The sequence below is a fragment of the Mus caroli genome, unplaced genomic scaffold (genome assembly GCF_978045245.1).
Source record: "Mus caroli unplaced genomic scaffold, Mus_caroli_1 scaffold_2, whole genome shotgun sequence".
Classification (NCBI taxonomy): Eukaryota; Metazoa; Chordata; class Mammalia; order Rodentia; family Muridae; genus Mus; species Mus caroli.
In genome coordinates, this window is record NW_028227257.1 from 37,735,024 (window position 1) to 37,750,421 (window position 15,398).

At 41.1% G+C, this 15,398-nt stretch overlaps 1 protein-coding gene across 9 annotated transcripts in view; it reads right to left on the reverse strand.

The window, feature by feature from the left end:
- Macrod2 (mono-ADP ribosylhydrolase 2) overlaps positions 1–15,398 on the reverse strand; it is a 2,026,591-nt gene that overhangs the window by 203,096 nt on the left and 1,808,097 nt on the right. For all 9 annotated transcript variants that reach the window (XM_085833735.1, XM_029471909.2, XM_029471907.2 and 6 more), the window contains exon 9: positions 4,211–4,292. In XM_085833735.1, coding sequence (XP_085689861.1) covers positions 4,211–4,292 — 82 coding nt within the window. The remainder of the gene's footprint in view (positions 1–4,210; positions 4,293–15,398) is intronic.

Genomic DNA, 15,398 nt, shown 5'->3' on the forward strand with positions numbered 1-15,398 from the left:
CCCATAATCAGCTTCCAAACGCTGATACCATTGCATACACTAGCAAGATTTTGCTGAAAGAACCCAGATATAGCTGTCTCTTGTGAGACTATGCTGGGGCCTAGCAAACACAGAAATGGATACTCACAGTCAGCTATTGGATAGATCACAGGGCCCCCAATGGAGGAGCTAGAGAAATTACCCAAGGAGCTAAAGGGATCTGCAACCCTATAGGTGGAACAACATTATGAACTAACCATTACCCCAGAGCTCTTGACTCTAGCTGCATATGTATCAAAAGATGGCCTAGTCGGCCATCACTGGAAAGAGAGGCCCATTAGACATGCAAACTTTATATGCCCCAATACAGGGGAACGCCAGGGCCAAAAAGTGGGGGTGGGTGGGTGAAAGGGTATGGGGAACTTTTGGGATAGCATTGGAAATGTAAATGAGGAAAATACCTAATTAAAAAAAAAAAGAAAGGGACAATTGACTGCTGAAAGTTGTTCTCTGACGTCCATATTTTTGTGTGTGTGTGTGTGTGCTTATACACAGAGAACAAGTAAATACACAATTTAAGACAGATAAACCTCAATAATACCTTATATGAAACCATTGCAATAAAAATCACAATAACCAGAATTAATATGGTAGCTATATTTTGAGAACTTGATTATGACAATTAACTGATTAGATCACATAAAGGAATGGTGTCTTGTTGAAAACAGATTCCCTACATTACTCCTACAGTGAATATTATAACTTTGACCCTATGCTGAATCCCTGGCTGGGGAGAAGATAGTCTATGTCAGTGCTTCTCAACCTTGGTATGACCCTTTATCAATTCCCCATGATGTGCTGAACTCCACCACAAAATTATTCTGTTCTTGCAATTAATTTTGCTATTGTTGTAAATCACAAGTATCTAATACATAGGATATCTTATATGCAACCACTGTGAGGGTAGTTTGCACCCCCACAAAAGGGTTATGACCCACAGACTGAGAACCACTGGTCTAAGAAGAGACACTTGTATCTTACCCCATTGGCTATCAGACTGCCACATTTGTTTGTTTTTCTGTTTGTCTATTTATTTATTTACTTGCTTTCAAAGTGAATATGCTTGACAGACATAACAGGGATTGGAACTCAAAGTTGACTTCCAAAGTAAAGGTACAAAGGCTGCTCACTATAGATTCAATTAATGGACCAAAGAATCCTGCCAGGCCCAGAACATGTGGGGTTATTATACCTCATCCCCAAATCCTTGTTTTGTTGTTCTAATTCATTTTCTTACAAAAGTAGGGGATTGTTAAGACCCCAATTTTCATAGTGTAGAACAGAGAGAATGGAGAAAACCTGGTGTGCAGGTCCCCTTCCTCCAGTATAAGATGGAATAGCCTACCTCATAATTAAACTGACATGGTTCTAACATCTGTCTCGGGGCTTTCTATAGAGTGTAAGATGGCCCCAGGCACAAAGAGAAAGAAGTTGTACTTTTTTACCCCCACCCCAGGCCATCTTGGCCAAACTATGGACTAATTCATTTTTCTTTGCCAATTTTTGTTTTCTAATTTAATTGGAAAGCAGGAAAATTGACAGTAGGGTTTTGGTCCTAAGTGTCCTGTAAGAATGGAGGCCAGGAGTGCTGCTTGTTCAGTGTGCTGCTTCTGACTTTAACTTGCATTGGTTTCTTCTGCTTCTTGTCTCGGATTTCTGGCTGTAGACTATCTAACCTTGAGATCAAGTTTTCTCTAAGTAGAGTAGTTTGTTTTCATATGAATATGACGTTTGTGAGCTATTATTATCTTTATGTTGGGAAAGGTAAAAACTCTAGTTAGACATAGTCTAGGAAATATATATGGCAAGCTAGGAAAAATCATATTCTAATCAAAGATGGTATGGTTATGAATAAAGCATAAATTCAAATGAATGTCAGATAATATACACCATTTATATCAGCAGTCACATATTCCATTAGACATAGTCTTTATTTCACACTTTAAACCTAGGATTTAAGTGTCTGATGCTGCAACATTGTATAAATATGCTGGGATTGTTGGAGATTTTGACAGTTAGTGTGAAGTGTATTTACTACTATAATCATGGGTGATAGATTGTATATGCTTGGCCCAGGGAGTAGCACTATTGGGAGGTTTAACCATGTTGGAGTAGATGGGTCACTATGGGCATGGGATTTAAATCTCTTGCCCTAGCTGCCTGGAAGCCAGTCTTCTGGCAGCCTTCAGATGAAGATGTAGAACTCTCAGTTCCTCCTGCACCATACCTGCCTGGATGACAACGAACTGAACCTCTGAACATGTAAGCCAGCCCCAATTAAGAGTTGTCCTTATAAGAGTTGCCCTGATCATGGTGTCTGTTTGCTGTGGTAAAACCCTAACTAAGGTATCATGCAATGGAAATAATTTCATGAACATAGTGTGCTTTGAAAGACTAATGTGAAACCGAGAATGATTTTATTATTCTTTTATTGTGGAAATACTAAGATGAGTTTGTAGATTCATATAAAGCAGCAATGTTTCAAATGATAATTCATTTACACAATTGTTAATAAACTTTAGACCCCTAAGCCTGTCTCACTTTTTAAAATTTGCAGTGAGATATCTGTGCCCTGTACTTTTGTAACTATCTTCAGACTGATGAGACATTAAAGTGACTATGATATCATTATTTCTAAACATCTTGAAGAGTCTAAAGTTAGCTCATAAGCTGATACTCACTAGACATGAGAATATTTATATTACATAGGCCACAAAATTAATAGTTTTTTTCATAATGAACAATTCTTTTAAAGAATAGTCAGAAAGGCAATCACCACTGAATTGACTCAGGTCCTAATGAAAATTAGGAGACAACACAGAAAGAGAAGGTTGAAACAGAAAAGAAGTTTCCAGGATATGATGAGAAGCATTTATTAGACTGATCTTATCTTGGCAACTGCTTATTAAATAGGAATTAGTGCCTTGTGCTATAAAGTATGGAGATACTGAAGATGTAAAAAAAAAATGTAAAAAAGAGAGAGAGAGGAGAAGAAAGGGCAGGAGAGTTTAGAGCCGCAATAAGCCTGTATCAGAGGGGAGTCCAAGGAATCTGTATCACGTTTTAGTAAAGAAAATCCTTTCTAGGCCTAAGTGAATATTCTTTATTAGATTTGCCAATTGTAACCTTAGGGTAAGGAGTGAAGAACTTGGTATATCTAGAGCATCCTCAGAGAGGTGACACTGTCTTTGCTTTTATTTTAACCACTACCTGCTTCAGCCACCTAAGTCCTCCTGGAACAATTGGTGGGACATGCTCTCTCTCTTGTTTGGCTGTGAAGGTCGGCTTTAGAAGAATGGCACCAATACCCTTTATTCTCTCCTCCTCACCCACCATAGTCACTGCTCATGGCCAGAAAAACCTCCTCAAATGGAGATGGAAACAAACAAAAGGAGCAAACACTCCAAAACTCAGCCATGAACACTGCCCACAGAAGCTTGAAATCTCCTACAAGCAATTCTTAACATGGCTAAAGAAAGCACTCCGGGCACCATGACCATAAAAGTAACAAGGCATTAAACAAGCCACAGGCTAACAGAGGGAGGATGGGAAAAAATATTCAAATTGCCAACTAATGGCACAGTCAATCCTAAATCCATTACTCAAGGTTCTTTAGCAAGCCCTAGGCCTCTCTGGCATTGTAGAGTGTGAAAGGCTGTGAATGACAGCCGTTCTCAGATTGCCCTAGAAAGGACCATGCAATCCCTGCAGTTCAAGGAGAGAGAATTAGGTAGAATGAGAATGAAATACAAGAAGGTCTGAAGTCTGACTATAAATATAAATGGGTTTTCTACAATTTTTAACCAAAAGTTAATTGCTGTATGCATGCAGCCTGGAAGCCTTATATGTGGAGGGAGGGCTAGATTAAACAATTTGGGATGAGAGGAGTGCATTCTAGGAACCATTTGGTCCAATCCTCACTTGATGTAAAGAATGGAGCCTGAAAAGGATGTGCTGACTTACCTCAGAGGACAGGATGACCTCATGGTGTGGGGGAAGTAAGGGCCGGGAATCCTTATCACTTCCTGCAGTTCTTGGAAACTATGACACGAGTTGACCACAAACATGAGAATCACAGAATAGTTCTGAGAATGGCCATCGGAACACCAGGGAAAGGAGGTCCTACCCCTTCTATGCCTTAATTTCAAAGAGAACAAATGGGTTTACTCACCAACAGGGAAAAACTCGTTCATTTTCTTTTTGTAGATTTTGAAATCAACTTCTAGGAAGACACAGAAGATGATTCGATCCACCTAGAGGCAAACAACAAACACTTGAAGTGGAAGGAAACATGGCAAATGCTTACTGACCAGGCACAGTTTTAAAACACATAAAGACAAGTGTGAAAGCTTTGTATAGCATTTTGGAGAAGTCTTAATTGTATCCTAGGATCAGATAATATTTAAAGGGGTGTGTGTCTGTGTGTGTGTGCACTTGTGTGTGAGTTATATGTGAGCGTGCACCTGAGTGTATAATGAAGCCACTGTGTGTTTCAGTGGAAAGATGCTACATAAATAAGACATAATAAATGACAGCAAGCCACGTTGCAGCAAGCTGTAAATAATGCCAAGGTTCTGACAGGATACCTAGACTTTATGTTCTCTAGAACAGCCAGAAGAGAAGCAGACAAATACATGACAGTAAAGTATGCCAGTAAACAAAGAGCATTTTGTCCTAATCTTGTTAGACAAATACAGTCATCAAATCTGTACTCTTTGAATGTGGCCTAAAAAGCATCAATGAGTTTATTTTATTTTATTAGACATTTTCTTTATTTACATTTCAAATGCTATCCCAAAAGTTCCCTACATCCCACCCCCGCCACCCTGCTGCTCTACCCCCCCCCCTTCTTGGCCCTGGCATTCCCCTGTACTGAGGCATATAAAGTTTGCAAGTCCTAGGGGCCTCTCTTCCCAATGATGGCCGACTAGGCCATCTTCTGCTACATATGCATCTAAAGACACGAGCTCTGGGGGTACTGGTTAGTTCATATTGTTGTTCTACCTATAGGGTTGCAGACGCCTTCAGCTCCTTGGGTACTTTCTCTAACTCTCAATGAGTTTAATTTACACAAAGTCTTTTGCTTTTAGGCCAACATATACCGCCCTCCCCAGCCCCACAAAAAAAACAGCAGAAATAAAATGCTAGTTGACAGTAACACAAGGACAATGAACACTTAATTTGGTAGGCATTGTTGGGTAAGTGTCACCACAGAAGTAAAAAGTGTGCACAGTCTCCTTTCTATCCATCTTGAGAGAGCATCGGCACACATGGGTTTCTTTGAAATAGGTGAGCATAATGTGTCAAAGACAGGAGAAATGCACTTCATGCTGTAGCTCACCTATATCTCAGACTAACTCAGAAACTCAATGTTGTGTCTGGAATATAAATACCCCTTTATTACCTTTCTTTAACAATGGGAAATAAAGTTTAAAACCACTCTATCTAGGTTCAAGTGACAGTTGAGTAAAACATCAAAGTATCTCTTGTGGGATTCAGGGAGAGATGGGGTGAGCATGAAGTGGGACAAGAAAGAACCCAAATAGATGTTAGCTACCTAACACTTCTCCCTTTCCTCACTGAGGAAGGCAGACCTGCCACTCACTGTGACAGTTTCCGGTAGCCGAGAAGCTCCAGTGTGAGAGACATGGCAGCTGGGTCAGCTGGCATTGTGAAATGATATGAGCTATGAGAGTTCAGAGCCATGCCTTCCTAATCCATTCATAAGTCCCTACCTTATCAAGGCTCAACTGCCTCCTGGCCTGTCACTGAGATTCCATCCCTATGGGAACAAACAAGCTATCCTCCAGGTGCCTCAGGAACTCCATTACAAAACACACAAGCTCAGCCTCTGACCATAAAAATAGAAAGACAGGGTTCACATGAGTAGATTTCTTTTTTCCTGTTTTCACATTTGAGTCAGATGTCTGGCTCTATCTCTATATCATTAGCTCTGCCTATATACACAGAAAGTATAGAATCCACATCGAATCATTTTTTCCAGGTGAACTATAATTTTAGTTGAAAGAGAGAGAGAGATAAATCTTTGCATGCCCACACTCCTTACAACATGTTTCTATCCAGTGGCTGAAGCCAAAAACCATAATGTTGAATGACAGAAATGTGTTGCTGAAAGGCAGACTCTATAAAACTGCCTCTGCATCATTTTAAAAACATAAAGATACAATGCTGTAGGGACTTATCTATGAGTACTATCCAAATAATCAGTTGCAAGGACATCAGGTTAAACTTTGGCTTCTTTTATAAGCAACACAAACATGAGCAGAAACAAACAAACAAACCCAAACCGGAAAAAAAAAAAACCTTGAACTCAACCAACCAGAAGCTGCCACCTAACCCGGTTCCTCAGTGGACTGATTCAGTAAGGCACCTGCCCCACTATGGAGTAAACCTCATTTTGCCTTGCATCCATGTCTACCCTACAAAAACCTCCTCAAGCTCTCTGAATGGTGGCCAGCAGTGCGGGCAGTCTGCCCAACCTGTGAAATGCTGTTATTCAGAGTACCTGCACTGCCACTGCCTGACTTCTCTTTCATCTGTCCTAACATATGGAAACAGAGGAATAGCAAGCATGTCATCTCTGCAAAGGGATGAGATTTGGATCATTAATAATTTATTGATTAGAAAGTAATGAGATTTGAGACAATATGACACAGCTGGGAGCTGTTAACTGTGGGGGTATGTAGAAAAATAATTTTCTCCATTTTTCTTATGTTTGAAACATTTCATAATTACAAACCCTAAAGTTGATAGGACTCTATCGTGTTCCCCTAGTCAGACTCAGTTTTCTAGCTGTGTTAGACCATTTGGAGTTTCCTGAACTCCAAAGTTATTCTTGTGTGCTAATGAGCATCCATTGTTTTTCCTTTATGCTTCGCATGGTCATATTGCTTCCAAATCACCCAGTGGTGGTAAAAGCTTAAAATCAAAAAATTTTGATTTACAGAAAACCTAATGTGATTGAGTCAAGCAATCATGTGTCCTGTCACAGCAAATCGGGTAATTTTTTTTTTATTTTTCGTGTCCCTTATGTGTGTGTGCAAACACGTGAGGGAGCGTTAGTGAGTATGTGTGTTCCCACGCCAGGGCCTCTTTTAGCAGCAAGACTATTTCCTGCAAGTAACTTTCGAATACTGTTCAATCCATATTCAGACTGTCTAAATATTGCAAGGGATTATAATCTACTTCTAGCACATTAGGCTTGATGACCATGGGAATGGTCCAAAATTCACCAGCCCAGTTCATTTTCCCCCAGAAAACAAATGTTGAAGATGAAACACTAATTTTAAAATAATTGAGTGCTCTAGCTAACTGTTCTTACTCACAGGCCTAACACTGAAAACAGCCTGACAGCAAATTGAATCTAAGCATTACTTCCGTTTGCTAGATACTGATTACATATTTTGTATACCCTTGTGCACATACATCTTCTCTGGGGTGCTATTGGATAAGGGCCCACTTAATTGATAAACTGTTTTAAAAGTCATTCCACTACTGATCATTCTTCATCTCATGGTTCTCTTTATATTGTGAGATGGTGCAATTCTTCTCACTGAGGAGTGGGGTCTAAACTTGCATCTCGTATGTCTGGGAGGCCTGTGGCCATGAAGAACTGATGTTAAGTGGTTTTTGTTGAGAGAGAGGAAGCCAATTCGATTCTGTCTAGTACTCTTGGGAGGATAGGTCTCATATACAACCCTCATGTCTTTAAGAAGCAGCAAGAGCATGTGGAGAACCCACATGTAGCTATTCTGGCCACAGCTCCAGCTGGAAGGGGGTGGCCTTTCCATGATTTCAGCTCCAGGCATTTGAGCCAGCTGATGCACATGGAGCAGAGAAGAGCCACTCCTGCTAGATACTCATTGCAAATTCATAAGCAAAAACGTAGAAATATTTAACTTCAGACTGGACATCTTCCCAGCTTCTCCTGGCACCACTTTTTTTTTGAGTCTTGGCTTTTACAGCCTTTTGGTACCTTACATCTGTGGAAAAGGGGAGAGGAAGGACAGAGGAAGTTTAACTGCTACAAGGCTGAGAGACTGGGAATCTGGTTCGTACAAAGGAGGGAAGCCTTGCATAGTCCATTCTAATCCTGGATGAATTTTGAGAGAACTTTCTACAACCCAGCATGACATCACTTTCTTTTCTTAAAGCCACTGGACAATTTTGTAAAATGATGGCTCTTGAGAGACCACTCATTTATTCATCTGCTATTAAGAGAGTTGCCTTCAGTTTGCAGGGCTTAGCCTGCACACCACTCCCTATCTATGAAACAAGAGTTCAGAAATTGAGTGGTCTTTTCCTAGTGTCAGAAAAATAATTGATGCTAAAACTTCATTGCTTCTAACTTCAAGTCCTGAATTTTTTCTTCCATGTTACCTAGAGGGAAACCCATGCCACTGAGTTTCTAGGCCTACCCCTAGATATTCAATAGTGGATGCACCATCATCTCTATGGGCCTCAGTTTTCCACCTGTATCATAAAAGGACTGAAGGATCAATGCCCTCTGTCTACTTCATAGCTGTTTTGTACTGTGTGAATTCAGTAAAACAGACAGGCCTATAATTCTGTGAATGGTTCTTGATTGGGGCTGCCCATGGGGACAGTTCCTTGGGACTTGTAGGACAGAAGTACAACCACAGCTTTCACCACAAAGGTGTGCCTAGAGCTCCACGCAGGCTGTGCTGTGTTCTTGAGGAATGTTTGGTGAGGAGCAACTGGGGGGCTTCCGCAGCTTCTATTGGTCTCTGCCATGGGTTCTGTGAATCTCGGGTTTCACACTGATGCATCCTGAGTCATTTTGTAGCATGTTGCAGTTGAGGTATCAAAGCAATAAGGCAGGTAAGTCTACATGTCACTCTGAGTTTTCGTCATGGCTTCCAGGCTGTCTTGATTCTCTCCCGTTTTGTATTCAGCTTTTAGCATAAAACATTTCTGGACTACATACCCTACTAACACAAGCCTCAGTTAGGACCTCTCTTCTGACCTGGAAGCATTCCCCTCTGGACACACATTTCCCACTCTGCCAGCATTGGATATGATGCTGTTCGTTTATAAAAGAGAAATCTTTACTTCCTATAAAACTTATAGAATTGTGCTTCTCTGGTTAAACTCCAATTGATATAGTCTTTGTATCAGTTCAGTGAGCATTATATCACCAGGAGAAACTCAGCGAAGCACAAAAAATAACAATGTTCGTTTTCAGAGATGTGTAACCAACCTGTCAAGGAGATTTAATTCCTAATTATTTCCTTCAAATAAATGTCTGTGTGTCCTAGCCTAGTAGGTCTTTTTGGTGAACTTCAGAACGTGCGTTTCTACTCTTCTGTACCTAATTTCACATATTTAAAATGACTTACTTTGTATTAATAATTGATCAGTAAATCCCATGTGATCTACAGTCAAAAGCACAAAAGGCAATGGCTAACCTGCTCTGGAATTTACCACTTGACCTAGTCTTCATGATGCTGTAGATAAGCATCATACAAAGAACTAGGTGACACTCATCTTTGTCTCATGAGTTCATGGCATAGGTCCTCACCTACAATGTATAGCTTCATATGTATTTGCAAGGTTCATGACTCAGCAAATACACTTGACCAAGATGAAGGTATGTATCAGATATATTTCAAAAGAAAAAAGAAAAGCACAGTAAACAGGTAGATTCCCTGTTATAGTTTCAAGAAAGCCTTAAAGTGACTTGTAGTGGAAGGGGGCAGTGTAGTGTCATTTTCTCTTGTGATACTGAGTCCCATGTAGCTCAGTGCTGGGTTTTTCACATGGGGTACTCCATGTGTTCACAATAGCAGTGGTGATAAATTAGCAGGGATTAAAATATGATGGCTCTTTAAGATGAAAATATAATATCACATATTGGCAAGTATATATGTTAACAAGGACTTTCACAAGCAGCTTTGAGGGATAAAAATGAGCACAAGCACTTTGAAAAGTTTTTGACAATAACACATACTAAATTAGGTAAATATACACATACACCATTCAGTCCTAGGTGTACACTCAGCTGATACGTCCGCCAGAAGCAGCACAACAGAATGTTCACCATTACTATTTTATTATCTCCAATGTGGGAACTGCTTAAATAGCCATAAATGTATAAACACATGGGTATGATGTCACATGATGGAAAATTACAAACCAATGTAAATAACAAAGTTTACAGGCATATTTAAAATACAGGGAAAAAGCACAATGCTGCATACAACCCATCAAAAGCAGGATATATTAGACAGTTCCATTTCCATGATATCCAAGGGTATTTAGAAGCAGATTAAATCAGCTGTGCTCTTAGATGTCGTCAGAGCAATTATCCCAAGGTGTGTGCTGTTGGAAGGCATGCTATAGAACATCACATATCCTTTAGAACATCTCACATCCTTCTGCTGTTTTAATTTGGATGTTGGTTCCCTGGACACACTGTCCAGTTTGTAAAAAAATTTATCAACTTGTGAACTCAGGAACTGTGTGTAAGCTACACTTCAATAAGACTTTTTTTTTTTTTTTTTTTTTTTTTTAATGTTGAAAGCCTATGCTGCAGTTGTCTTGGTCAACAATCAAAAATCTATTTTCATTGACTTAGAGGTCAAAAAAGTCCTTTAAAGGCTGACCTTTGAAAGGCAATCGCTCCATATATTTCCACTGATGCCGACTGCTGCTCACCCATCAAGGCATGCAGGAGTGAAGATATATTTCCTTCACCAAGATATCCATTAATCCACAGTGGGGGGTTTCATGCCCCATAAACATGATGACATAAGTCCTATTAATCTTTTTCAGTATCACATCCATTGTTGTTGAGGAGCTTACACAGGGAGGCATGCTGGGAGTATCTGGAGCTGACCTCCATTTTTCACACCAGCAGTCATAGGACAGCTGACATAGCCAAGATTAGCCTGTATTCAGCAAGATTGGGAGAATGGAAGGGTTCTGATCAATGTAAGTCATTTGCCCAGAGACATTCAGAGAGTTGGTGAGCATGTAAATGCTCCCATAACTGAGGGTTACCTTGTCTAAGTGCCACCAGATGGACATTGTGGGTGAGAGTGTTGCCTTCTCGAAACCAAACTGCCAGCCTCATCCACACAGGCTGCCAAGGGGGAAGGTTTCAAAATAGTGTGTTCTGCTTATAAGTGACATAAACTTCAGAATTTACCAAGTTCTAGCAAAGTCAGCTTCCAAGAGGGTGTAGGATTGGGATGCTTGGAGCTTCCTTGATGCTGTGAATAAGCCAAAGATAAATGAGAGGCCAAGACCACTATAGGTTAACTGAAAAAGCAAAGCAGGAAGCTGAGCTGCTTGGACCCTAGTCCCTCCTCTCACGCTAAGGGGAACAATGAACAATCTTTCCTTTTCCCCTTACACATATGAGTTTTCAGTTGCAGTATAACAAATCACCACAAAAGCAAAGGCTTCAAACAACCATATTTACTCTCTCACCTGTTCTAAGCACACAGGAAATCCAGGCTCATCCTAGCTGAGACCTCTCATCAGTCTCAAAAGTTGCCTCCACACCCACCTTTCTAGCTGACAGCAGAAGTCTCTTCCTCACCATTAAAGTTATTGAACAGATAGCAGTTGGCTAGCAGAGGCTACCTGTAACTCCTACCCATGGATGTGGACATGGGTGCTTTCTTCTTCCTGGGCTAGCAGGAATGTCTCCAGGATATTCCTCATCTATCCTCCACATTCTAGAATCCTCTTTAGAACTGCCATCTGGTTAGGGTGGGCTGGAGAGATGGCTCTTGTCGAACAAGCCTGATAACTCACGATGGTTACCTGGAGCACATAAAGGCAGAACTAAACTAATAAGGCAGAGTTGCCTTTTATCCCTACAGGCACAGTGGTGTGGTCCAGCCATGTCTAATGGGAACAGAGAAAGTCCTACAGCCAGCAGAGCTGCGTGACAAAGAGCTGGCAAGCTGCAGTGAGAGCGTCCACTTTTGGTCTTGGTCTTTACCTGTTGTGTGGGGCTTTTAATATTTGTACAACCTGGGGATATTGGATTGACGGGAATTTTCTTATGAAACATTTATGCCATCTCTGGGGACTACTGCTTCTAGGTTTTCCTAGGAAAGTCCTGAGCATGTACCCTTTCTGCATTTAGGGAGATATCCTTATCTGGCCTACTTGATAGTCTTCCTTAAGCCGGAGGTTATGACTCAAATAATGACACCAGAGATCTCCTAATGAGTCTCTGACAGGACGAGATTTTTATACCATCTGTCACTGTACTTACTCAGGAATAAGATAATCAGAACAAAGTAATCTTAAAAAGGTAAACAAGATTTGGTGGGCTAGAGGAGTTGGCAGCAGATCAGATTAAAAGCCTCTTCTTACTATACACTTTGACCATTAAGAGTTAACAACACACTGTCTGGGACATGACAATCTGCTCTGGCAGGCTTGGAGATTTTCTTTCTGTGCAAGGGCTACCAGACTGAGCATGGGCTGTGATGCTTTGGAAAAATATGCCTCTGGATTCTTAAAAGTTGGGTTGTGGGGTTGATGAGAGAAAATGATTGTAAAACGTAACTGTTCTGTCACTGTTTATCAATGACGACTAAAATTATAACAAGAGGAAGTTAAAACACACGTCTAGGGACAAAGTGATATGATCTGTGTTTTGGTACAACACGAATCTATCCTTGCCTTCTGAGTTCTGTGTAAATAAAGAAGCACTCCGGACTGCCAGTCAGTCCGGGTGCAGAAGTTAAAACACACGTCTAGGGACAAAGTGATATGATCTGTGTTTTGGTACAACACGAATCTATCCTTGCCTTCTGAGTTCTGTGTAAATAAAGAAGCACTCCGGACTGCCAGTCAGTCCGGGTGCAAGATTCTTCTGAACCTCCTGCCTGACTCACTCCTCTCTTGCTGAACTCCGTATCTCCTCAAAAATACGTAGCTATTGATGGGGCTGGCTCCTTCCACTGACACACATATTGTATATGTACGTGCAAGTACACACACACACACACACACACACACACACACATTAAATAAAGTTAGCAAAGGACCCACCTAATTAGGTCAGGCCCAGTAGGACAACCTCTCTTTAATTAAGTCATTGATTAAACACCTTAGTCATAGCTGTGACAATCACTTTTCTTAATCAAGGGCATTACTGAATCATTTTGTTTGCCATTTGCACCCTCAAGGCAGAGAAATCTGAATGAAATAGGCACATGCAGGGATGGGTATCAGCATCCCAGGTTACCTGAGTCTTCTGCCTCCCACATAAGCTAGTTCTGTGTTACCCCATTGGCCCATCTGCCAAGTTGTATTGTACCTCTGCCCTGTTTTGACCTCAAGGAAGCCATTTAGCCTTTCTAAGCCTCAGCTTCCTCAACTCTAACTTGGAATAGAGACGTGGTAGGCTATGTGGTTCAGTAGTAAGACAATGTCTGTATTTTATCTTGAGGTTCTATGGACCCAACATCCAGCATAGTGTGCTGATTTTTCTGTTCAAGGCATCACTAGGTAGAAGTCAATGTGTCAGGTGGACTGGGCTCTGGACACTCATTTGGTAGAGAGCAGATTCAGTTCTTTACAGCTGTAGGCATGGGTTCCCATTTCTGTGCTGGTAGGACTCTGGATCATTCTCACTAGCTCTCTGAAGTTCCCTGCAAGTTTTTTGTTTTGTTTTTGTTTTTGCCCTGTTTTTGACTCTTACCCCCGTCAAGGTAGAAAAAGATATATCAAATACTCCTTAGTTTTGAACCTCTCGACTTTCTTCATGGCTGACCGTTAAACCCAGATTGAGAAGACACATGTGGTTCGATGATGACCACCTGGTTATGTACCCCGTTTGAGGGTGAAATGACCTGGGCCTTTGTTACTTAGCAGAGGCCCTTTGCACCAGTGTCTTCACTGGTTTTCCTAAACCAGATCACAATGCCCCTGACAGATGAGGCTAAGATGCTGTTCTAGTAAATGGTACCCCATTTCCAGTTTTGAAGGAATTCATTCTATCCTAAAAGAAACATTTATAAAAATGGCTGATATGTTGCCTGGAGAGTACCTAGGAAAACAGAAGAGGTGTGAACTACACAGAGTCAAATACTGGATGGCCACATATTTTTCCAGTTCTTTCCTCAGCCTACTACCCCACTTTCCATTCTTGGGGGTGCTTTACTTTTAGGAGTTAATTTTATTTATGTATATACACGTACGTTTATGCCCAGAAAATGGCATCAGATCCTCTAGACTTAGAGTTTCCAGTGGCTGTGAGCCCGGAGATATGTGGGGTAGGAACCAGAGTCCAGTCCTTTCCAAAGGCAAATGGTCCTAACCACTGGGCAATCTTTTCAACTGCCAGCTTTCTCTTTCTTAATAAGCAGCATCTATTTCTATTTTTAAGTATGTGTCCTTGGTGGAGTCTTTTGCCACGGAACCCAAAAGCCCATTAAACTGAAGAAGTTTCTGGCTGCGTACTCCTAAGTGTGTTCTTCCCTACAGTTTGGGCTTTCTCACAGCTTCTCTGATTTAGACATTACTTTTCTCTTTTTCCCTGTCCCTATCAGCTGCCAGGATTCTCAGCTTCTCTGTTCTGTTAATTTTCTCTCAAATTCTAATAAAATTGTCCTTGAGCCTCCCCCTCTCTTTCTCTCAATCTCTCTCTCTCTTTCTCTCTCTCTCTCTCTCTCTCTCTCTCTCTCTCTCACACACACACACACACACACACACACACACACACACACACACACGCATGTATGCAGGCACGCACACACACAGGCACACACACAAGGGTTATATAATACATACCCAACTGTTTTTCTGTGGCTTTGGAAGCAAGTAAGAGAGAAATGCTCCCCAGCTATTTGAGCTACTGTAATGGAAAGATTTTTCAGGACCCCGAAGAAGCCCTTGTTCTGATGTCTTGATGTCCCTTTAGGTTTCACTGTCTTGCTTCTGTGTCATTCATAAAGGTACAAAACACATTCACACTCACGCCTGCTGCTGCGGAAATCTGCATCTCAAGCTCCGAATTGCAGAGTGAGGAAAATTTTCCAAACATGTTCCTAGAGCAGTTTGGATGAGCACGAGAGCATTTATAACCCATAAACATTTAAAGGCCACTGTTTGCATTTTGAAACTGCTTCTGCGCGCATGAAAAAGATACTTTATTGGGAGCGGGGGTGGGGTAGGGAGTTGGGGGACAGAGCAGGGGACCCAGTACATCTGTTATTCCTGTGGCAACACAATTCAGACTCTTTCTGTTTTGTTTTGATAAATTGTTCCCTTTGACTGTTCTTCAACTCTTTAAAAAAATGGTGATGTAGCTGAAGAGCCTAAAGTTATTTTGGTTTGAGCTGGAGGGT